This window comes from Puccinia triticina, chromosome 3A (assembly GCF_026914185.1).
Source record: "Puccinia triticina chromosome 3A, complete sequence".
Classification (NCBI taxonomy): domain Eukaryota; kingdom Fungi; phylum Basidiomycota; class Pucciniomycetes; order Pucciniales; family Pucciniaceae; genus Puccinia; species Puccinia triticina.
Genome location: NC_070560.1, coordinates 6,425,743 through 6,449,303, shown reverse-complemented (window position 1 = coordinate 6,449,303; position 23,561 = coordinate 6,425,743). Strand labels below are relative to the sequence as shown.

General features: G+C 49.5%; 4 protein-coding genes across 4 annotated transcripts; all 4 read left to right on the top strand.

Moving 5' to 3' along the window:
- On the top strand, positions 1-2,262 carry PtA15_3A688 (uncharacterized protein; the record flags this gene model as incomplete). Its single annotated transcript, XM_053167680.1, has 5 exons — positions 1-161; positions 238-418; positions 484-629; positions 694-1,479; positions 1,548-2,262. The coding sequence occupies 5 exons, from the start codon at positions 1-3 to the stop codon at positions 2,260-2,262; spliced, it is 1,989 nt and encodes a 662-aa protein (XP_053018874.1).
- Positions 2,263-2,981: 719 nt separating this feature from the next.
- Positions 2,982-4,494, top strand: PtA15_3A687 (uncharacterized protein; the record flags this gene model as incomplete). Its single annotated transcript, XM_053167679.1, has 2 exons — positions 2,982-3,347; positions 3,442-4,494. The coding sequence occupies 2 exons, from the start codon at positions 2,982-2,984 to the stop codon at positions 4,492-4,494; spliced, it is 1,419 nt and encodes a 472-aa protein (XP_053018873.1).
- Positions 4,495-5,151: 657 nt separating this feature from the next.
- On the top strand, positions 5,152-6,003 carry PtA15_3A686 (uncharacterized protein; the record flags this gene model as incomplete). The annotated part of the gene is made up of 4 exons (XM_053167678.1): positions 5,152-5,278; positions 5,575-5,651; positions 5,726-5,808; positions 5,961-6,003. The coding sequence occupies 4 exons, from the start codon at positions 5,152-5,154 to the stop codon at positions 6,001-6,003; spliced, it is 330 nt and encodes a 109-aa protein (XP_053018872.1).
- Positions 6,004-13,342: 7,339 nt separating this feature from the next.
- On the top strand, positions 13,343-14,916 carry PtA15_3A685 (uncharacterized protein; the record flags this gene model as incomplete). Its single annotated transcript, XM_053167677.1, has 6 exons — positions 13,343-13,658; positions 13,748-13,978; positions 14,090-14,180; positions 14,255-14,439; positions 14,521-14,631; positions 14,693-14,916. The coding sequence occupies 6 exons, from the start codon at positions 13,343-13,345 to the stop codon at positions 14,914-14,916; spliced, it is 1,158 nt and encodes a 385-aa protein (XP_053018871.1).
- Positions 14,917-23,561: the final 8,645 nt, after the last annotated feature.

The window sequence follows — 23,561 nt, the reverse complement described above, 5'->3', positions numbered from 1 at the left end:
ATGGGCCCCGGAGATTCCCGGCCTGGGCTTCATGCAGTAACCGAAAATTATTCTGGACTAAGTACTGCACAGCAATTCTCTGATCAACCAAGCACACAACCAATGGTTCCCTCCGAACAGCAGTCCAGCCATCCCGTCCAGGCATCCTCCTCGTCGGCCTCGTGAGTTTCGTCAACAATTTCGCTCCCCTCGTCTTACCCTCTACTAGTCTTGCCCATTAACATTCCTTACTCACAGTCATCTTGACACAGCTGCCCGGGATGATACTCACTCCGAAGAACTTGCCCAACTTTCCACCCAGCTCATCTCAGCCGGATTCCTACGGCAGCCACTACCAGCTGACACCCTCAATGGAGGCTCAATCCAAGGTCAAAAATATCTGATCAAAGCCATCTGGTCTATGGTCGCATCTCGCTCGGTCAGTCAATCCTCTGCGCCGCCTTTCGTCCTGTGGCCTGAAGCTCACATGCGAATCATCAGTAGAAGGAGATGACGATTCGTGAAGGCCTGTTGGCTAAGCAGAGAGAACTATCCTATGAGCATACCCGCCTGGAAGGATTTCTGGAACGCGCTGAGAAGGATAAACTTGAGGCACAACAGGAGGCAACTGCAAGCACAAATCGAGCAAAGTTGAGTATCATAGATCCACCCATATATCCCCAAAACCACGGCTGACAAGATCGCTAAGAATAGTGCGGCACAGAAGGAACTTGAACTCGAAAAAGCTAGACATCGAAAGACGCGAGATGACTATTCCAAGCTGAAGAATGCTGAACGACTGATCAAAACGACTAGTGTCCACGAACTGCGGAAGAAGACTAATGAACTCGATGAACTCCAACGACGTCTGACAAAGCTATCATCCAGCAAGGACCTTCCTCTCCCGTCTTCTCTAAACTGGACTTCATCAGCCCCTCTCGCGACCCGAGTTGACACTACAGGTGGCGGACGCGTCGGGCTACTCGAATTCGATCTTAAATCCTCGCGGGACCAGAACAAGCAACTTCAAATTGATAATTCAAGACTCCGAGAATATCTGGGGCTTTATGAACAACAATTGATTGACCTGATATCAGAAATCGCGAATCCTAATGATCCCGGGGGCTCGAATTTTGAGATCGATGATGAGGACCCCCTCGATGAAGATAATCGGTTTATCAGTGCCCCGAGCTCTAATGTACCATTGCCGAAAATCTACAAGAGACTATCCATAGTGACTTACAAACTTCGTGAAAGAGTGCTTGAAGTGATGAAGCTGGTCGAAGAACTACAGAGTAAATTAACTGAAACCAGTTCACTTGCAGAACAGGAGAGGATCAAGTCTAAAAAAGAACTTGAGAAGATGCGGACTAACCTTGAAAAAGAAGTCGAGATGCTCAAGTTGTCACTGAAAGAAGCCGAAGCCACTATTGAAGGATGGGCTCATACTGGCTTGGCCGGCGGAGTAGCGCGAGCGAATGGAATGGAAGATGTCACCCTGTAAGCATAGTTTCAGTTCACTGCAATCATGAACAAAAGCGTGCGCAGTGCTAAAAGTATGTATTTAGTGAGAACAGCTTCGAAATCGCTCAGCCGAAAATACCAATGCGATTTGAAGCCTTATCGGAAGAAAGAAAGAAATTAGCACAAGAGGCCATCGAACTTTCCAAGCAGCGAGCGGAGATAGAGATGCGCAAGTTGAACGAGGAGCGTGAAAAAATACTGAAAGAGCTGGACATGAACCCGACTCCCAAGCAGTCGACCTCGACGAGCAAGACGGCCGGTAGTCAAGCGGCCGATCCGAGCCGGCCATCCAACGAAAAAGGGAACGAAACGCTAGAGAGTTTGGTCGTTTGCACCAAGTCGAAAAGCTCCACGGCCAAGGTTTTACCGATGAGGACGGGCAAGGCAAGATCGTCGATTTCGAAGGGTATAGGCACAGTCCATAGAGTCAAACAACACGTCCCGACTTCTGTCGCTAGTCTTTCCAAGCCCTCGTCGAGCCGGAGCCGGACGGCGGTATTGAAATCTTTGTTATCAATCACTGGAGAGGACGCTGGAACCTCGGGAAGCTCTACTACAGCTACTGCTGCTACCGGCAGCTCGGCAACTACCAGTAAACCCGCTCTACCCATCAGAACCCTCAACCCTTCTACCTCCACCGCTGCACAAGTACCATCAACAACAACATCCTCATCTTCGCGTTCAAGGACCGATTCAACCGTTCAGAGGAAATTTGATCTCGGCAAACCTCACTCCCGGATCACTCGTCCACCCCGCTGATTCCTATCGCACACTCTGCCCAAATTTAATCCGCGTTTGTTTGATCCAGTAGTACATAGTTGTTCCTCTTGTTTCCAATTAAATCAATGTGTAATGTACAAGCACTTTTGCAGGTTCTTCTACATTCATCAACGGTTCGTACATGCGAGGATATCAACGTAGCATGTATCCGGCGTGTTGAGATTTTGTGGTCTAAAGGGTTATCAACAACGACTTTTGGTCAGCTAATGCTTTCGCCAAAGGTTGCAAATTTCTACATTCCAGCTGTGAGGTGCGATCACGTAGGATGACGTGGATAGCTTACTAGTCATCGCAAGAGAGTTCTTTCCTGAATCCTGGAGATGATTATCCCTTCCAATTCTTCCCTCTTCAATGGGATATTATTGTTCTCTATTGAGCAAATCTCCAATCTATCAATGATGGCACGTAGGCACCTGGCCATCCCAGCAACAAGTGCGGCATGGACACATGCTTTCTTGGCAGCAGCCGCAGACTCCATTGGAATGCCCCGGGGAGCGCAGTTCGGGTGGCAGCCTTGCCGGTGCTATGTTATTGCATGTACATATTTATTTTAGGTTTCCGGTCCGGGAGATCCCCAGCCAATCGGGAAGTTGGAAGAAGATGTTCAGTTGAATGCAAACATAAAAAGGTCAGAGCCACCGTCAGACAACTCTGTCACCTGCGAGACTCGTCCGCAAACCACCAGGAACGCTCTGAAGATGGGCGCCGAAACCGACACAGCCGATGCACCCCCTCCGCACAGAGAGACCGAGCCGGCCGGCAGGAATGACTCCGAGGACCGGCTCCGATCCGCAGCCCCGAGGAACCAACACTCCCGTGCACTCAGCGTGCCCAAGGTGCTTACCCCCTGGGCAGTCAAGGAGACCCGCATCCTCCTGCTCGAGAATATCAACCCGATCGCCGTCAAGCTCTTCCAGGACCATGGCTACACTGTCGAGGAGATCAAACATGCCCTCAACGAGGACCAGCTGATCGATCACCTTCGATCGAATCACTACTCCGGACTCGGAATCAGGAGCAAAACTAGAGTAACCGACCGAGTAATCAAAGAGGCCGGCTCAAACGTTCGTTTTTGCTTGATTTTATTTTTTCCATCCGCGCCCCTCTAATGCACGGCGGCATACTAATTTGAGCCTGTTTTCACCTCTTTATGTCTAGTTATTGGTTATCGGTTGTTTTTGTATTGGTACCAACCAGGTCGATTTGGAAGCTGCGGCATCGGCCGGGATCTGTGTCTTCAATTCGCCGTTCTCCAACTCGCGCTCGGTCGCCGAATTGGTGATCGGCGAGCTGATTGCGCTAGCCCGACAACTGACGGACCGATCGACGGAGATCCACAACGGAGTCTGGAACAAGGTCTCCAAGGGCTGCTACGAGGTACGAGGCAAGACGCTAGGGATCGTAGGCTATGGACATATCGGCTCTCAGCTGAGTGTCTTGGCTGAGGCGATGGGGATGAACGTGATCTACTACGACGTCCTGCCGATCATGCCGCTCGGCTCGGCCACCCAGATCGACACTCTGGAGGGCATGCTCAGTCAGGCGGACTTCGTCACTCTTCACGTGCCTGAACTGCCGGAGACCATCAATTTGATCTCGGCCAAGGAACTCGGACATATGAAGTCGGGCAGCTATCTGATCAACAACTCCCGCGGCCGGGTGATTGACATCCCAGCACTGATTGAGGCTATGGAGGCCGGCCGGATCGCCGGGGCGGCCCTGGACGTCTTCCCCAACGAGCCTGGATCAAACAGCGAAAGCTTCGACGACAAATTGAACCCGTGGACGAGCCGACTGCTTGCCCTTCGAAACGTGATCCTCACCTCACACATCGGCGGGTCGACAGAAGAGGCCCAGAAGGCAATCGGCAACGAAGTCTCAAACTCGATGATCAAATATCTTACCTTCGGCTCCACCGTCACCTCTGTCAACTTCCCCGAGGTCTCCCTGCGTCCGATCCTCGAGTCCGGCCTCGTCAGGGTCTGCCATGCCCATCACAACCAGCCTGGTGTACTCAAAAACATCAACTCGATCCTGGCTGATTACAACGTCGAGAAGCAATATTCAGACAGTAAAGCTGATATCGCTTATCTAATGGCCGACATCCAGCTCAGCGATACCGACAACCGTACCTCTAACATCGAAATCTCAGATCTATTCTCTGGCATCTCAAGTACCTCTAGCAATATTAAAACAAGAGTACTCTATTGACTTCGTTCTTCAAATAAAACCCTCTACTTTTTTTATCCTAAGAAACATTTCTAGAATTTTATTGAATATATCTTTTATGACAGCTATGATATGAATGACATCATTTCAATCTATCAGATACATTTATCATCTCAATTCCTCCTCATTATGAGGGTAGGGTTCATCCTTACGAATTCTCCAAGGGGCTCTGCGAGGTTCTGTGGCAAAGTCATGAGAGTTGGAGCTGCATGTTGCTGACGGATGTCGGACTCGTACAAAGGTGACAGATTTTGGATCTCTTAGAACAAACATCCCTTGAGCCGACCTCCTTCTTCAAAAGCAATTATATATGTCAATAAGTACCCGACTTGATCCGAGACTGCTCGAGGATACCTCCGGATCGGTCTTCGGACACCCAAGATCCGACCCTGAGGCCACACATGGGAAGCTGGAGTGGGGTGACCCGTTTGCGGGGGGAACGGGGTGCGAAACCCTAGACGGAGGTCTACTGGAAAGAGTACCGGTCGGACTGCGCAGTGGGACGCAGCAAAACTGGTGAGAGAAGCCACAGCCAGACGGAGTGTGCCAGGCCGGGCCCGCTTCCACGGAAGGACCGCACCTCACACCTCCCAGGCCGGACGACGCTTTCCTCAGCTTCCGCTCCAAGATCACGATACAATGGCACCCACCAAGAAGGTCAAAAAGTCCGCCGAGAACATCAACTCGCGACTTGCCCTCACCATCAAGAGTGGGAAGTACTTGCTCGGCTACAAGAGCACCCTCAAGAGCATGCGAAGCGGCAAAGGTATGGTCCTCTTTCCATTTTACATTTTTCCGGCTGCCCCCCTCCACAAGCTCTTGTGACTCGCTCGCCTACACTCGAACACCACACCACGACGCCAAGAACTGCCTCGTTCCTCAATCCCGCCCAGCAGGAATCACACCCGATCTACATCTTCTGATTCCGCGTCCTCACAACACAATCAAATCTCCAAGCCTCAGACCGATGCGACCGAAACTGATTCATGACTTGTTCTTGACCTACCCACCACTACCCAACAAAATAAAAAAATCACACGCTATCCAACCTCACCTCGACAGCCAAATTGGTATTGATCTCCGGAAACACCCCTCCTCTTCGACGATCCGAGATCGAATACTACGCCATGTTGTCCAAGGTAGGCAATTTTCTCATCCTTCAAGTTCACAGAGTTGTTGATATATGGTTTTACTGGGCTTTTCATCACATTAGACTCCAGTACACTTGTACCAGGGATCTAACGTCGCTCTTGGTACCGCCTCCGGAAAGCTATTTCGAGTTGGAATCTTGACTATGTACGCGCTCTTTCCTTCCCCTCCAGCTTGGGCTTTCAGTACCGCGAAGGAAATCGACAACTGACTTGGACCTCCGATTGGCCACCTTTCTCCCGTTCCTTTTTTCTCCTCTGGATATATACTTTTTTGTGTGCTCGTCGTTGATCATGTAGCCTGGACGCTGGTGACTCAACAATTCTGGATGCTGCCAACTAAGATGAAAGTCAGAAAACTCGTCAATGCCCTTCGTTGCTCTTCCATCCTCCATGTCCTCTTGCGTCTTGACCCTATGAAATTATGCAACCGAGATTTGATCAAGAAGTCAGTTTGGCGGTGAGGCTGGGCCGGGCCGACTCGTCGGTTGACGACCTAAGTCTAGGGTGTTGATAATGAGGAGTCAATTGTTTAGATTGCTTGCTGTACATAGGCTGGCTCAAATATATGTACAGGGTGAACTGTATAATAGGGGATTTCGAAGTTGGCCAGATGCGACTTTTTTGCAAGTCGGTGATCAAGTTCATTCTTGAACACTGAGTTGCAAAAGTTCATGCAAGCCACACTGTACTACACCCCCTAAGCCTGCTTGAATGTATTTTTGAAATTTGGTGTTCAATAAAAGCCTTGAACACTGGAGGACTTCCTGTCAATCTGGGAACTCAGATTTTTCTAGATTTTGCGGGGAAATCTGGGCTCAATCCTCCCAAATCCCCAATCTGCCTAGATGTCCCTGCAAAATCTGGGAAAATCTGGGTTTCCAGATCGGCGGGAAGTCCTCCACTGACTTGCAAAAGTGCATGCAAGTTGTGCATGGCCAACTTTGAATCCCCCTAATAATATGATGCCAAAGTTTGAAACCAGCCAAATAGGACAATTCACATAGGAGGGTCAGCGCTGCTTGTTTGCTTACGCTGCTCTGCTTGCTGGTTTTGGAGAACAGCAGACGGACTTAGGGAATGTACCATAGCAGCTCAAAAGGCTGTTTTTTTGGCTGGAAATTGACTTTTCTTACAGAAAACACTTTCCCCTCAAAAATGTGTGCCACACACCATGAAAAAATTGATGTGAATAGGCTGTCAGGTGACATCCAGTAACCTGTGTTGAAAGTCCATTGGATAACAATGGCCCATGTGTCATCATCAGAGGGCTCTACCACTTTTCCCTACACCACAGGGCAAATTGAGAAGGGGTGTGGCACCACACCCAGGCCAAAATGAGTATGACCACTGCAAAAAAAAAACTGTGTCAACTGTGAGCAGTTGACATGTGGAAAATCCAAGGAAACTTGTGGTGTTGCTCCAAGCAATGGTGGGCCGCTACGCTGCGCTAGAAATCAGCTAACTGCCAATTACAGTGGCGCAGCTGGCAGCAGGATTTTCCAAACTCCCTGAATTGTGCAGTCCTAATTGACTGATCCCTCAAGGAGGCTTACATTTCAATCAACGCAAGGCAAGCAGTTGAATGCTGCAAAACAGACTATGATAGCTGAACTGTCCTCAAAATGGAATTTTGGCTCTGCATCTGGTAACCAGGATGTCCTGACTCCCTGATGCAATGGTCCTGCTGGACCATTTTGATCAGGGAGGCTCCTAGAATATTCTCACCAGTTCAAGTGGTTCAATGCTGCGGAAAGGGCTGTGTAATCCGCTGTTAGCTCATTTTTTGGCGTAGTGTAGCGGCCCACTGTTGCTCCAAGGAAGCTTGTGGTGTTACTCCAACCTTTCTCAAAGTTTAACTCAACCCAAGCTTCAATGTACAGTCACTGTGCACATTGCACAGCAACTGTGCCAAAAAAGGCTATCATGTAACCAGCTAGAGTCACAATGGCAGCTTTGCTGGAGTATCCTGCATGTCAACTGTGAGCAGTGGACCCAGTTTCTTTTTCAGTGCACACCACCACCCCTGGAGTCTGGAGACCCAAAATGGCCCTGTATTGGCAAATACCTGCATACGCCCCCCATCCCCCATGGCCCACATGGTGTATAAAAGGGCAGCAACAGACCCCAATTGTTCACCAGGAGGCTGCTGAGACTGAAAGATACCTTGCCCAACAAGAGCCTGGGAAAACAAGCTGCAGATGGTTTTGTTTTTGTCTTTTGATTTGTCAGAGAATTTATCTGCCTCATGGTTGGGAATATACTGCTGTGTTTACAGTACTAGGACCCAAAGGTTGGGCCCTTAGAATCAAAACCTGCATGGTCCAGTTGGCAGAGCAAGCCTCACGTGCAATTGCACAATGTGATGCACCATTTCTTTCACAGCAGTCCTGCAAGATTTCAAAGTGCTGCTCTGCCTCTGCTTCCACTAGAAGATCCCTGTTATGGACCATAGTGCAGGCTCTGCAGTGCAGACTCTCATGTACATATCTTACACGTACATGTCACAGACTGCTCATAGTTTGAGGGGCTGGATATCCAGACCTCTTCCTCATCCTGAAATCTACCATATAGGATCCAGAACCTCCAGAACACCCAATCTCAGATCCCATCTACCTCTCTAAAGACTTGACCATAACACATTGCAGGATCTACATCACAGAGACAAAGACATCAAATTAAAAAGAAGACCAGAAACTGGAATACTCTGCCTCCAAAAACTTGAGAATCTTGACTCCAAAAACTTGTTGATCCCTGACTTATCACAAGTCCCTCACTTTTGAGGTCCCTGGTAGCCTAGGCTGGCGCAGAGCACCCTTGCGCAGAGTGCACAGGTAATCACAAAATTTTGGTGTGAGGTATTTTGCCCTTTTGGTGGGAGTTTTTTCCTGCCCCCCTTTTGGGTGTCTTCCCCTGAAAATTACTTCAAACCTGTGGTACCAGATTAAAGACCTAAAATTTCTCTACCTTTTGGTGCCAATCAGAGCATTATACCTCCTAACACTTTCCTCCCTTCCCCCATTCAAAGTTTCTCATTTTTGGGTGTTTGGCCAGAACTGTGTATGTAAATTCCTCAAAGTTACATGTGGATTCAATTGAGATACAGGATTATCTCCTCTACCCACCTCAACTACTGGGCAAGGGCAAGACTTCCTCTCTGGTGTAACTTCTATCATTTGTGGAGTACATTGAAGCTGAGATGCTCAGCTATCCTCTGCACTTCAGCTGGATGTCCCACAATGAGCGCGCGCTGTGTAATTTCACTTTCATTCAAAAAGTTGGCCAAAAGGCACTACTTTGCTGAAGCTCTCACGCAAATACCAATAACTCATAATCCTCTCATTGGGAATGGGAGATGCTTAGCATCAGGGTGCTCCTTAGTTAAGTCAGGTCCATCCTTACTCTACACCTCACCTACCTTCACCAACCCACAATCCTCCCTTCATGCCTAGTACCTACAATGGTAAGCAAACCCCAGAGACTAGAAAAACAAATTTAAGCCCTCCAAAAACCAGACAACAGCAGAATAGCAGAACTTGAACCACCCTGAATCCAAAACCTTGGATATACAAACCCCAACACCTTGATCCAGCTGTTGGACTCTAAATCCTTTCCCACAAAACCCTTTGAAACCCTTTCAATCCTAACTCTGCCCAACAACCTTCCAATCCAACCCTGACCTCACCCCCAACACTACAATGGACACAGAAAAGATCACAGATGTGAAAGCAAATAGCTGACATGGCCACAGTTAGAGATCACCAAGTGGACCCATGGGAGGGTACCCACCATATAGCTTTTGGTACCCACGCGCAAGTCTGGGTGCGGTATTTTGGGCAAAAAAGCACCAGATACCCGGATACCCGCGGCAGGTGGTGTCAAAATAAAAGTGTGTTGCCTGATAAGATGTGGCACTACGCCTCCTTTCCTAGATAACTTAGGGTTTGAATGGTTATCAGCGCTGGGTTTCTGCAATGTGCAGCCTTCTTCAGCACTCCGCAATGGGCCTGATATGATCTGTCTAGTCCATGTAAGCTTCAGCCGTTCCGCTTGCACACAGCAAAACTCCGCAAGTAAGAAATTGGGTGGTAAAAACTCTCCGTGATGTAGCAATGCACAAAAGCTCCGCAAGTATAGCTCCATCTACAATAATACCATAAGATGAGTAGTATGTAAAATTCTCTACAAAGAAGTGAGAGAAAAGCCCTCCAAAAGGTCCCTGTTCCTCCACTCCCTCCACCCGCATAACTCCGCTCCCAGCTGACACCACCCGCATCATTCCTTTCCTGCACTTGCCAAACTCCGCATGCATCACTTCCCAGCCTAGAAAATCTTTGACACCTGTTCTCCCGCACCCTCTGACAAGCCACCGACTTCAGTCTCTACCTGGAGCGTCCGCCCCAACATCATCTGCTTCTGCTGCCCCAGTTCACCTGGTGCTGGTCCGCACTATTCAGTCCGTCTGTGAGTCATGCCAAAGTCCTACTCCAACCATTCCATGTTGCAAGGGACTAGGGACAAACACTGAAGTTCACAGACTCAAAGTCTTGTGACACTCAGGAGGGGGATGAAGAGATGGGATGATTCACTATAGAGAGGAAACTCCTAGAACAGCTCAGTATAGACTATATACAAGCTGTTAGTGTTATGGATTGAAGCATACTGTATAATGAATATAAGCATATCTCAACATTCTGCTAAGTCCGCACGTCCAAAGTGTGGCCCGGTTCCCTTGTCCCCGTGACAAGTTCCCAGTCCTGCAGCTACCCCGTTTGCCGACTTTACACATGCTTTCTAAGCAGTACATGTAAGGTTCCACTCAGAGCTACCCCACTGCATTTCTGCTTGTGCTGCGGTGAGCAGACATTCTACGCTGCTAGCCTATATAAATTACCACAGCACTTGGTCTCTGGGAATGCCGCTGTAAAGCTCAAAGTGTTCCTGAGAACCTTTTGCTGAGTGCGGAAAGGGATGAATGAGGTTACCTCTGCCTTTCCTGGGTCACTAGACACTAAAACAAGCCCCTCAATCTACGATTGGAAGGTTTAATGTAGTGATAGTGGAGGTGTATCAAAAGATAGCCTACTTTGAGCAGGTGGCTTAAGGGTTATGGTGATGTAGCTGATGTGTAAGTGTTGTAATGAAGTTGTAATTTGTATGTAAGGGTGTAAAACCAAAATATAGAGTGGGGCTAATACTGTAGAGTGAGAAAGTATTGTACTGTTGTGGGGTAAACTGAGTGCAAGTAGTTTGCTGAGAGAATTTACAACTGGGGGGAGGAGAGCCTCCTTAAATAGAAAAGAGTGAGGGATTGTAGCTTCAGGGGAACAAGATAATGAGGGGTTTTAGCTGCCCTGAAAGCTACAATGAGGTATTTTGGCTGGTGGTTGACAGGTCACATGAGGTCATGATGTCATATGAGGGAATTTAGCTAGTGGGAAATAGGAGGTGAGATGTTTTAGCTGGCCTGGCCTGTCAAATGATGTCATCTGCAAGCTGCATGAGGGGTTTTTGCTATCTTGAAACCTGCATGATGTCATCTGTCAACTGTCAGAATGCAGCCCCTATTACACTAGTCTGCATGCACCTGCATAAGACTGCATAAGACTGCATCAAGTGTGCATAACACTGCATGACATGTGCATAGCACAATGTAATGAGTGCAGCTGATGAGGTGAAGTATATGTAAAGGGTAGACAAGCTGTCAGGGTGGTCCATGTAACTGATTACATGTACTGGGTAAGTGTGGTTCATGTAACGGATTACATGACCTGAGTATGGTGTTTTGTGTGTATGTAACTGACTGATGGTGTCTTGAAGAGGGTGTAACTTGTGACCCAGAGGGGTTTAAGGTGTGTTTTCCATGGTGTTCTGTGTAGTTTTGGCCGTAGAATCCAGTGGTTTTGCCGTATTGCGTGATTTGTGAGTATACATATGAGAAAAAAGGAAATTTTGAAATGGGCTAGATGGGTAATCATAAAGCATACCACACTGCCCTCAGCTGTTTTGCCACATTGCAGTGAGAAGTGTTTTGAAAAAGTTTATCTGTTTGTTTTCCTTTCTCTACTTCTTGGACGTATAGATCTAACACCATGAACTCCATTAGTCCAGTGGGGCCTTGCTGGGTGGCTGTTTGAGTTGTAAGCAACTGATTGTCTTCATTGAGCGCCCTGGAATCAAGTATGCTGCTTGGTTGAGATCCTTGCGGTGAATTGTTTGATTGCACGAGTGCTTCAATGGTAGCCGCACAATTACCGGTGTGCCAAATAACTCCTCTGGCACACAATCCTCTAGGACAACCTCTTCTGTGGCCCCAATTGATAGCAGTGCGCAGTGATTGCTGGGTGTCTCCTTCTTCAAGTAGAGTTGGATTGGGTGGATGTAGGTTGTTTTCCATTGTTGATGTGAAGGTGTGGGGTGTTGGTCTGAAGGTGTTGGCTAGGTGCCAATATATCAAGGAGTAATGATCCCAATTACAGAGGAATCTAAATACTGGTTGGCCAAACACCACCAGTATTTCACTGATATAATTGTGAAATATTTGTGAAATATATCACTAATTATATTGGCTTCAAACAGGGCCTTAGCCTCAAAATTTTAGGTGAGGGTGCCCAGAAAACTGTCTATTTGGAATTCTTTGTACATATTTTGTTGATTTTTAAATGTTGGTTTTGTATTTTTGGGATTTAAAATCCTTCCTGCTCTGCTAAGGAGAGACCTCCAGGCGGGGTCGGTTGAGTTGTCTGTTAGTCTGCTACCATGATGTATCACCACAGTATGGAGGGATTTTGGATTGACCTATGAGCACTACCAACCAACCACCCAGCTGGCAGCCACAAGCGTCTGTAGCCTAGTTGGTAAAGGCAGCACTCTAGTATGTGTCTTAGCGTAGCTGAGGTTGTGGGTTTGACTCTCACCAGACACATCTTCATTTTACAGTCTCTACAGGGTCCCCTGGACCCTCCGTTGAGAAACTCAAGTTAAACTAGCGATTGGTGGCACTGAGCCAAACTCAACACAAGTCCCTCCCCAACATTTAGCTTGAGGCTGCCCAGCCAAATGTTGAAAAATATTAGATGGTTCCTGTTTTCTCATGTGTCACAAGCCTGTACATAGTGATATTCACACTCTGAGTCCGCAGCTTATTTTGTCGCTTAACCTAGTTGTCATGTTAAAGTCCACTCCCTGTTTCCACTTGTTCCAGTTTCTTTAACACTCAACAACTGTTTGCCTCAAACTCACTGCTTCCCTTTGACTCACCGTCTACAGGTTTGCTCTTGTCTGCTCGTTGTCACCGCTCCCTAAGCTTGTGTCTAACGCGCATCCTATCCTCAAAGGTTTGCTCTCATCTGCTTGTTGTTGGATCAATCATCTTGGTGTTGTCAACGAGAAATCCAGCCAAGGAGTTGATGTTGTTGTAGGGGGGGATTGGGGAGGACCCTTTCACAGTCCTGCAGTCTCTAAGAGTTGAGTTGTTTGGGAATGCAGCTCAAAGTGGGTGGTAAATTCCATCTAAGGCTAAATATAGGTGAGAGACCAATAGCAAACAAGTAAAAGTTCTTTGGGTCGCGCGGGGTGGGGATTGTCCCTCAGATTCCCGCGCGGTGGAGATGCTCTGAGCCCGCTCCCGAGCTGACAGAGCCTCTCGTACGGAGGGTCCGGGGGACCCCGCGCGGATCGCCATGAGGTATGTAATGGCGGGGGTGGCACTTGGATCTCCCGTAATTTGCGCCTCAAGAACCATGGGTGCCACAACGACCATCGACCAGAAATACTCACCTGTCTCGGCCGCCGATTGCTTCCAAGAGGCCCTGCTCGTCACCGTCGGACCATCAAAGCTGTTCCGGGTCTACACCAACCCAGGAACGTCTCCAATCGTCTTCGTCTTCCATCATGGTGCCGGCTATTCCGCCCTCAGCGCCGCCTGTCTGGCCAAGGAGGTCCGCGACCAGGGCGATGGCCGGTACGGCTTCTTAGGCTTTGACTGTCGAGCTCATGGTCCGTTGCTGTCTAGCTTCAAATTCAGTCACTTGCGCGCTTTTGTTCGGATCTCGGCTGATGTGCTTGGCTCTGTCCTCTTGGACCAGGCGCCTCTCAGGTTGACTCTCAGGATCGCACGCCGCCAGATCTGTCCTTATCCACCCTGGCAAACGACATGACCGACCTCCTACGGACGATCTTTCCCGATAAGACACATGCGCCAGGCTTCGTCCTCGTCGGTCACAGCATGGGTGGAGCAGTGGTGACCGAGGCGTGTGCTGGGATCCAAACTCATGTCGGAAAAGTCCTCGGCCTGGTCATCTTGGATGTGGTCGAAGGTCTGACCATTAATCGCGTTTTCTTTCTTTCTTTCTTAGGCAGAGAGCAAATAATTAAACATACCTTGCATTTTCCCTCCCTCTCTCTCTCTCTCTCTCGGTCAAAGATAGGCTCGGCCCTCAGCGCTTTGATCAGCATGATGCCGCTCATCAATTCCCGTCCATCATCCTTCAGCTCGCAAGCGGAGTGTATCAAATACCAGTTAGTCTCATCTTCTTTGCAATCACCTTCCTTTTCCTGAAGACTTATTGTCCCTCTTCTTTTTGTTTGTGCAGTTTGGATTCGCATACCATTCGGAACCCCGCCTCAGCCCGGATCTCCGTCTCCAGTCTGATCCGCAAAGTTCACGCAAATACGGCTCCGACTACGAGCGCACCGGATCCAGAAGAACAAGCGTCTCCAGGAAGCGACCGATTCGAATGGATCACCGACTTACGAAGTAGCCAGCCCTACTGGGAAGGTTCGTTATCCGTGTCTTGTTGTCTCTTCTGCAAGTCTTCTGAACAGGCGATGCCCTTGGACTGAAAATTCGTACCCACAGGTTGGTATCGTGGGCTTTCAAGCAAGTTCCTCACCCAAAAAACCGCCCGTTTGCTGGTACTTGCAGGGACAGACCGGCTGGACAAGGAGCTGATGATCGGTCAGATGCAAGGTGAGTGAGGCTCGGACACCATATTTGCTGGCTATGAGTTAGTCTGACGCATGAATCATAGGCAAGTACCAGCTCTCGGTCCTCCCTAACGTCGGTCACTGTGTCCACGAGGACGACCCGGCGAAACTCGCCGAGCTGCTCATCGCCTTCGCCGACCGCAACGATCACTCTTCCAGCGACGAAATCCTCGCCCGGCTCGGCAAGAAACCCCTCCAGAAAATCCCTCGCGCTTCACCCGCCCACGGCGCCGGCCCCTCTGTCCCTGTCCTTGCCCAGGATCAATAGCCCTGTCCTCCTGGAACCCGGTTCACATGCTCTCTGCTCATCTATTAACCCCTTTTCAAATTAAATTAACGGGCGTGACCCGTTCCAGAAGTTGACAACTTCCTCACCCTACGGTTCATTAGCCGCTTGCATGTTCATGTCTCTAAGTATTCAATGTTACCCTCCGATTGCGATCGAGCACGAGCGCCATCTTTCGACTACCTTCTGGCTGGCACGTTTCCCGGTTTTTGTTTTGTCTTTGTTTCGATTTGTTTTGGTAAAAAAACATGTACTACAACTTCAAATCTCATGTGGTCTTTTGAAATCACAACAGCATCCCTAAGCAGTCAAAATGAACTGAACGTGCCACGTATGAGAGATTATGAAGCAGCCAAGTTACCCAGAGGTAAGAGTTGGTACTACTAGGCAAACTGGGTGCGGGTGGTTAGGATGAGGCCAACACCCTGCCCGAACCCCCGGGTGTTTTGGGAGTACCTGAACTTGAAGGGTACTTTGTGCAATCCCTATGAATAAGCATGTATTGCACTGCTCCAACAAATGGAATGTTTGATAGTTACAGAAGAAAATATGCCTGGAAGTATCTCAATTGCCACGGCCTCATGTTGTGGTGTTAAATCACCAGGTTATACAAGCATGACTAGAGCAGAGATTGATATCAGTGGAACATGACATCAAGCTAGCACATGACTGAGTTAAAACTGAGGCACAGCTCACATCTGGCAGCCTTCCTGAAAGAAGTTACCATCTGGCACTCTCTGGAAAGTGTGATCATTCCCCCCCTGGTGCCTAGCATTACTTAAAAATCCACAATTATGGTATTCAAAATTGCATACAATTTTTTTACATAAAATCATAAACTGTGATTTTGGCTGGGGGATGTCACTTAGTTTTATGCACGCTGACATCTCCCAGCCAAAATTGGCTTTATGATTTTATGTAAACCGTGACATAAGCAATTTTGAACACCATAAATATTAACATAGAACTTGGCATATCACTTTCAGACATCACATTGAACACAAGAAAAACTTCAAGGTTGAATACATCAACACTGGCAACAATCAAGCTGCCCGCTGGCGCCATTCAAGATATGCAAGACTCTCAAGAACATTTCAATGAAGATCACCTAGCAAGCACCGGGGGCTGTGACAGTACAGTAATATCCTATCATCAGGAGGAAAGGGGTTATCAAGCGGGAGTGGGAAACTGTGTAGATTGATTACATACTCAGCTTGGGGTTTGCTTTGTTGTAGTTAGATCCATGTAGAGCCTGTATCTCTATTTTTCTTTTCTTCTTTTCCCCACTCATCTAGTCACCATATACTTTTTCTTCTTGTGTCCCTCACTTCCCACAATCTCCCTTGTGCTCAACTGTGGTCCACTGGTGCTTCTCAGGTGAATACTTTTTCTTCCTGTGTCCCTTGCTTCCCACAATCTCCCTTGTGCTCAACTGCACTCCACTAGTGCTTATCAGGTGAATACCTGTTCTTCTTGTGTCCCTCGCTTCCCACAATCTCCTTTGTGCGCAACTGCGGTCCACTGGCGCTTCTCAGGTTATGAGCCCAGTGCTACCGTGTGATACCTAGGATTTTATGGAGTCTTGGTATGATAAACCCCTTTTACAGCACGGGGAGCTTTCAGGTTGTGGTTCTGCTACTCTTAGCTTTATCATACCTGCTGGTGTCACTCATTCATGACCTGTCATTTACAGTTCTTACCCTCAATTTGGGATCTTCATGTGACACCAGTGGATGTTCATTGACCCAGCTGCAGCCATTCATATCCAAGTGTCCTTAGTACAGTGGTTAGCACACTTGACATGGATATAAGAAACATGGGTTCAACTCCCATAGGACACATGATATTTTATGGAGTTTCACATCCGGCGGGGCCCTTGGTGCGGTAGAAGTACTTGGCAAGCAAGGAGGCGGTGATTGGGCCATGTGGCCGGCAGGGTGGGGGGGTGGGTTGCTAGTGGCTGCTGATTGTGTAAAGATGAGGAGGGTGGTGGCTTGATTGGAGTGGGGGAGCAGTATCTCTTGGAGGTACCCGGGTACCACACTGCTTCCCTCCCAAAAGCTTGTACCTCACACCGCACCCAGCACCACCGGGTGGGTGCAAGGGGTACCCCCCAACAGGTACCAAATGTTCATCTCTCCCAAACACTGCTTGTAAGTTTTTTGCTTCTTTTATTGACTCTGTTCTTGGGATTTGATAGGTGCTGGAGTTGGAGGGTCTGAGATTTCCTTCTCATTGATGAAACTTTTGTCCAAATTGGCCCCAGGATTAACCTTGATGTTATTTTTTTCAGAAAGAGAACTAGAAACTGCCACACTGAGTTCACTCCAAGACTTGGTAAAGGTTGGTTGCAAAAACCTCTGTGGCCAAAGTCAAACATCCAGTCAATCTGACTTGTAATTACCACTGGCGGCTGCCCACACCTGCCCAACTAAGCTCACAGTGAACTTCACACCAGTCTGCTTCTGCAGGGCACCAGCCAACAAAGTGTGGCTGGTTGGTTTGCAAGGCAAACTCCCCGCAGGGGTGACTTGTGCCTTAGGAAGGGTTGCCAAATTTCATTGGCTTTCTTTGTTTGTGTGTGTGTGCCTATTTTCTTTCATGTCCTGGTTCATGTCTGAATTCATAATCATACCCCATCCATCATCCAGATTCCATCCTCAGCTTGTGACTCACATCCATCTTTTCATTCTTCGCAACTAGCTATGTATCCATGAGGGCGGCGCCCGTAGCTGTACATGTTTCGGAGTGCCAAGCTTCCAGGGGGGTTCCCCGAGCTTGTCCTCCTAGGGTGACCCGAGCGTCGCATCGCTGCGAGTTGCTCCAGGCCACCCGATGTGTGGGTCGACTGCGCGAGACGGCCCCTCAAGGCTGAGCGAAGGCGTGGGTTACCCATAGCGCCTTGCCCAGCGCGCCTGCGCACGCGTAGCGCGTCAGGCGGCGAGTGGCCATTCCTCCGCGAGACAGCTTGAGCGCCTGGCCGGAGGCTTCTTGAGGAGGGCCTAATGTAAGCCCCAAAAACTCGGCTTCTGAGAGCCTGAGACATTAGGTAGGCCCGTTACTCTAAGAAGGTGACTTTAAAAGGGAATTGTCTACGCGCAAAGTACAGGAAATGAGAATGTTCGACCACACACAAAAAGGACTTCTAGAGGAGAGAATTCCTTAAGATAGATAAGGCTGAGGACCTTTCTGCTACCGAGTAGTGTCGGATATAGAGCTCATAGCAGCTAGATGTCCACCTCCCCAGCCGGCATATCTGGGGGATGGGGACCCCAAGGGCGTGTCGCAGAGATGCTCCTCCCACCCGAAAGGAGTGGCCCGAGAGACCGTGGAAGCCGCCTGCCTGCAAGAGGGCTTGGAAGGTTTGCACCGCGGCAGATCTGGTCAACTTATGGCGGTTCTGTCCGTCGGAGTAGCTGAAGAGTGTGTCGTCGGGGGCTGGGGCATCCACCAATCGTCTCGAAACTGCTCTTAGCGGGCAAAGCGGCCCGCCAATGCGCTTCAGGTGGATGAGCTGGTGCTCTCCTGGCTTGGCGGTCTTTGCGGTCCGTAGAATGAGGGTCGCGCGGTCTGGGGTGACAGAGCCCGGGGAGGTGTGGAACCGGACGTCTCGCGCGAGGAGTGAGACTTCGTTGGGGGGGTGACTAACTCCGGCGGTGGAAGTTAGTTTGGCGAGCCTGGCCATCCCCCAGAATGCTACCACCGTGAGGTCAAATAACGCGGTATAGAAAGGGGAGCCACCTCGCAGGTGACTGGCCAAGTAGAGCAGGTGGTGGAGTTGTATTGCCGACTTGGGGGGCCGGGTGGGAGAGGCGGCATTGAGCCATGCGGAGGATTGGAGGATTACGACGACTTTTGCGGATGATTCGTATGGGTATCGCCTGTCGTGGTAGATGTGCCAGGCTTTGATGCCAAATAGGTACCGTGAGATGGTCCTTGCCGTTACCTCCTTTGAGTCCTGCTTGCCGATGGCCTGTCCTGCCCACCAGCAGAAGAGGTAAATGTCTTGCGATGAGGCGGGCAACAGGGACTGGGCTGATGACGTTTTGCGCTTGAAGCAAATATACTTCTTCACGCCAGCGTTGTAAAGCAATAGCTTATTCCATTTCCACCCGTAAAGAGTGTGCAAGTCTAGGGCTGAGGGGGTCTTCCTAGTGACCCCGTCGGACAAGAAGGCCGAGATGGCTGGGAGGTGGTACTGGGTAGGCATGGAACTATTTAACAGTAATACGGGAGTGATTTGTCAGGGGCTGTCTGTGGTGCGGACGGTGTTGCAAATACAATAGTGCACGGGAAGGAGGAGGTAAGGATACATTCGTGGGTTGGAAGTGTTTTAAATACAAGCATGGAGAGATCGGTGTATTACACGACTTCACGAACAAAGGGGGTCAAGTCTGCGGGAACCATCACTCGGATCTGGTGTTTTGCCTGCAAACCTGTCCGGTCTCCTCGCGACAATCCATCTGCGCGATTGTCCGCCGATGCGACTGTCCGTGCCAACAAGTCAATGTCGTGGGAGATCAAGAGGTCTTGAATCACTTTCCATTCTTCATTGACCGCCACGTTTCCCGCGCGGCGCTTCTTAATGACCGACTTCGTGGACGAGTTATCTGTCTTGACGAAGAATACTTTCCCGGGTCTGGCGTTCATTGAAAGGAGGATGATTAAGCCCAGGCGTACCGCCACCGTCTCTAGCCACGAGATATCTCTTGGCATCTCTGGATCTTGGTTCCAACCCGGTGTGACCTTAAACTGTGCCCACCGCCCCGACACAATGACACCTATGCCAAAGGATGTCGATGCGTCGCCTACCCAGCCGACATTGGTTGGGTGTGGGCTGGCAATGAGTCTGGTTAGTCGCTGGGTGGTTAGGACGTGTACCCAGCGTTCTACGTCATCGACTACGTATGGGGGTGGGCATCGGGGGTGGTGTCGGAATATCCAATTGTTCATCCACCGGTAGAATCCATTGATGTAGCAGCGCATCTGTGGGAAGATGTAGGATGTGTGTCCCAATCGGCCTGCCATGATTCCGGCTTTGTCATACGTAAACGGGTGGGTCACGTCTAGGAATGCTCGTATTTGGCAAAGTCGGAGATCGACTTTCGCGTCCGGCAACCGGACTGTCTTGTCCTTGCTGTTCCAAACGAAGCCAAGAAACTTCTGTTCGTCGGCAAAGGGCGAGTACTTGGATTTGTTCGTTAGGACGCCCAAAGTCGCCGACCTTGCTGCTACGTTGTCCATACAGACCGTGGACTCTAGCTCTTTCACAAATAGGTTATCGTCGACCCACCGGAAGATCGTGGTGAGGTCGAACTCGTGCATCATGATATGCTTCCATGCGTCTGCTGGTCTGCCGAAGGAGCCGCAGCCAGCAACGCCTCCGAATGTGATTCTCGTATCCAGGAGGAGCATGTCGTCGAACGTGAGAGTCAAGAGAAAGGGCCATTGGGCTGGGTCTGTCGGGATTTGTCGGTAAGCTCTTTCCCAATCGAAAAGAGCTAATTGACAGGGCTTCTCCCGGGCACGGAGGAATGCAGATACGACTGTGAAGTCATCCCAAGTTGTTGTGCAATCGGCTTTATCGACGAATGAGTTTACCGAGGGAATGCGGGAGTCATGTTTCGGAAAGGACAAATCATTAATGGGTCTCACTGACCCATCTCCATTGACTACTGCGCCTGGCGGACTAGTGCGAAAGAATGGAAACCGGCTGGCGACTTGCTGATGGGTGTAAGGGCCGTGCATCCGGCCGCTATCGAGTTCTAGCTTGAATGATTTTTCTATCTTCTCTCTAGCCAGCAAGGATGACGAATGGTTCGGTGGTGTATACCATCGTAGGTCGTCTTCTAGGCGGTGGGGGGGAATGCCCTGGTCAAAACCATCCTTGAAGCCAATCAAGACGTCCTTGAACTCGGGTAGGAGGCCTGCTCTGTCTAGAGCTGATTCCCATTCCGGGATATTCATCTCGCATCACACGCTCGTGGGCCATGGTGGCCCTGGATCGGAGCAACCCATGTCTTGGTGGCTTGTCATTGCTCTCTTACCCTGCTTCCTTGTCTCAGGGTCTGTTTTCTCAATATTGGAGGTGAGACACTTGTGCAATGGGGTAAGTCTGGTACACATATAAGATTATATCAATTGACGCGGAAAAACGAAACGAGGTAACAAACAAAAACATGTGTGTAAGCCGATGCCAAAAGGACAGTTCATAAAATTGGGAACATTAGGTTGGTGAATGAGAATCAGAGAGAGTATGAGACGGATTTCATCGGACCGTACAAAAAAGGAAAGATGAAAACAAAGCGACACAAGGATCTAAAAGTCTGACAGAGAAAAACTGTGTAACAATGGAAACAAATTATGGTGGGCCTACATTGGGGCTAGGTTACCGCCAGTGTGGCCATTCTTCCGATCCCTAAAGCTAGCCGGGGGGTTGTTCGATCTACCACCAGTTGGGTTGTAGAAGGCCCGATCTCCTCCATAGTAGCCCCTAGAGCGTCCTCCCCTGGATCTTGGGTGCCCCCCCGTGAGGAACCTTGAGCTGAGCTTGCTTGAGATGGGTCCAAAGTGTTGAGCAAGTTGACGGATCGGCCCTTCGGAGCACCAGTCGCTGGGTCCCATCCCCCTCGCTCGCCACCAACTCGATAAGGGTTATCTTCAAAATTGATCTCGTTCTTCTTTCTTGCATCTTCATAACATTGGTCAGCAATGTCCTGGCGAAAGACCGAGATGTCTGGAACAAAAGTTTCTTCTCCGATGGTGATGTGATGGGCGAACGTGTTTGCTCTCATCTGAATGTCGTATCGGAGCGCTGCGAGGAAGCACACGTTGGAGTGGATCTTGTCGCAGTTGGCTTTGTGGGATAGGAGCCAATCAGCGAAAATCTTGAATCCGTAAACATCTCAAATGCAGACGTGAAACTCCCTGTGAGCCACCGTCCATGCCCCTAAAGAGAGAGACCATTTGCTCGGGTAGGGAAAACCGAAATATCTGAGGCCTTTCTCCGAGCTGTTATCATCTGAGCGAGAGCGATTGACCGCGTGATAGGACATGGCGTCGGCTTGCCATTTGTGGTTGAAGATAGTGAGCGGGATTGGGGCTTTGAGTTCCTTGAGGTTCTTGTCAAAGAAAGGTGTAAAGCCGATGCTGACATGCTGGTTTGAGCATCCTATCTTAAAGGATAAGCCTTTTTGCTTTGTCTTGACTTCGGTGGACGGATCTTCTTGTGAAGCGTAGGGAATGGTCTTTGAAGGGGCAAGGACAGGGGTTGAGTCTGCGGCGATCAAGTTGGAGAGGAGGGAAGGTCTGATGCTCGTCCCGTTGATTATTGCAGGCTGGATAGGAGTTTTGCTATTGTTAACAACTGAAGCAAACATGTTGTAGAAAAAATTTGAACGCTTGAAATCTCCTTTGTTATCAGCTTCAGTGGCTTTCAACCAGATGGCTTCTCTGTTGTCGCTTGGGGGGTTCTTCTCAGCTGGAGGGGTTTCGATGATGGGAGCAAGGGGATCCGCGGTCGGTTGACAGTCCTTGTCTCCTAGCAACTCCATGATGTCTGGCTCTGGGTCTTTGACGTGGTTGTTGGTAGGGAGTCTGGGGGCTCTGGGAACTGGCTGCTTATCGACCGGCTCTGCCTGTTTCTTGGCGGCCCTCTTTGGCTTTGCTGTTGGGTTCGCCTTAGCCCTTGTATTCTTGGCAGGGCCCGCAGTTGGTTCAACTGTTGCAGTGTCTAACATGTGACAAAAAGTCAGGACATTGTCTGACCGATAAAGGAACAGATATCATTCGCTGGCGACTTACCTTGAGGGACTAATGCTTCCTCAACGCTCTGTGCTTCCGCTTGTGAGGCTTCTCCAGTCATCGTGAGAGGTAAGTCGTCACTAACATCTTGAGGCTGTTGTGCCACTAAGGTTGTCGGGTTGACCATGCCTCGGGTAAGGGTAGGGGGAGCTACGCTCTTATCAGCTGCTTTAGGGGCAGAACTCTTAGGGATTGATTCAGACATAGTAAGGGCTGTCGGAAGTAGGAAAAACTGGGTCGGGTTTGGTGAAAGCGGGGATATGTTTAAGATGGTTGAGGTCGAGTGGTTTAGGGTGGAAGGATTGGAATTCGGTTTGGTGATGTTCTTTGAAAAGATAGTGGTCGACCTTTGGGTGAAGAAGCGAAAAATATTTCTAACGATTAGCGATACGCGCTTAGGGATGGAAGGACCGGATGAGTGAGAGTGATGAGGTGGAAGCCACTGGCCGGGTCGACGGCTTAAATACTCACCTGTCGAGCCCTAGGGACCTTGGAGCGCCTATAGGTATCCCTAGGGTCGGTCCTCTGGTGCGAGGCTCGGTCTTCCGCGGTACTCGATCCGAGGTCCTATCGCGTAGAACTGCCCACGTCGTGAGTGCGCGTATCGTGGAGCTTAGTTCCAGCTAGGTGTCTGGTACCCAAGTCCTGTGAGCGACCCTAGCCGGGGGTTAGGGGAGGGGCGCCTAACATGGACCTTAGCCCCTTCTGCTGCGCGCCAGTAACTCCCAATAAAAAAAACATTTGGCCTGGCGGCCCATTCAGCCTTAATCGTGAAAGATGATCAGCTTTGTTAAAAGAACCGACAGAGTTTCAACAGACCGGTC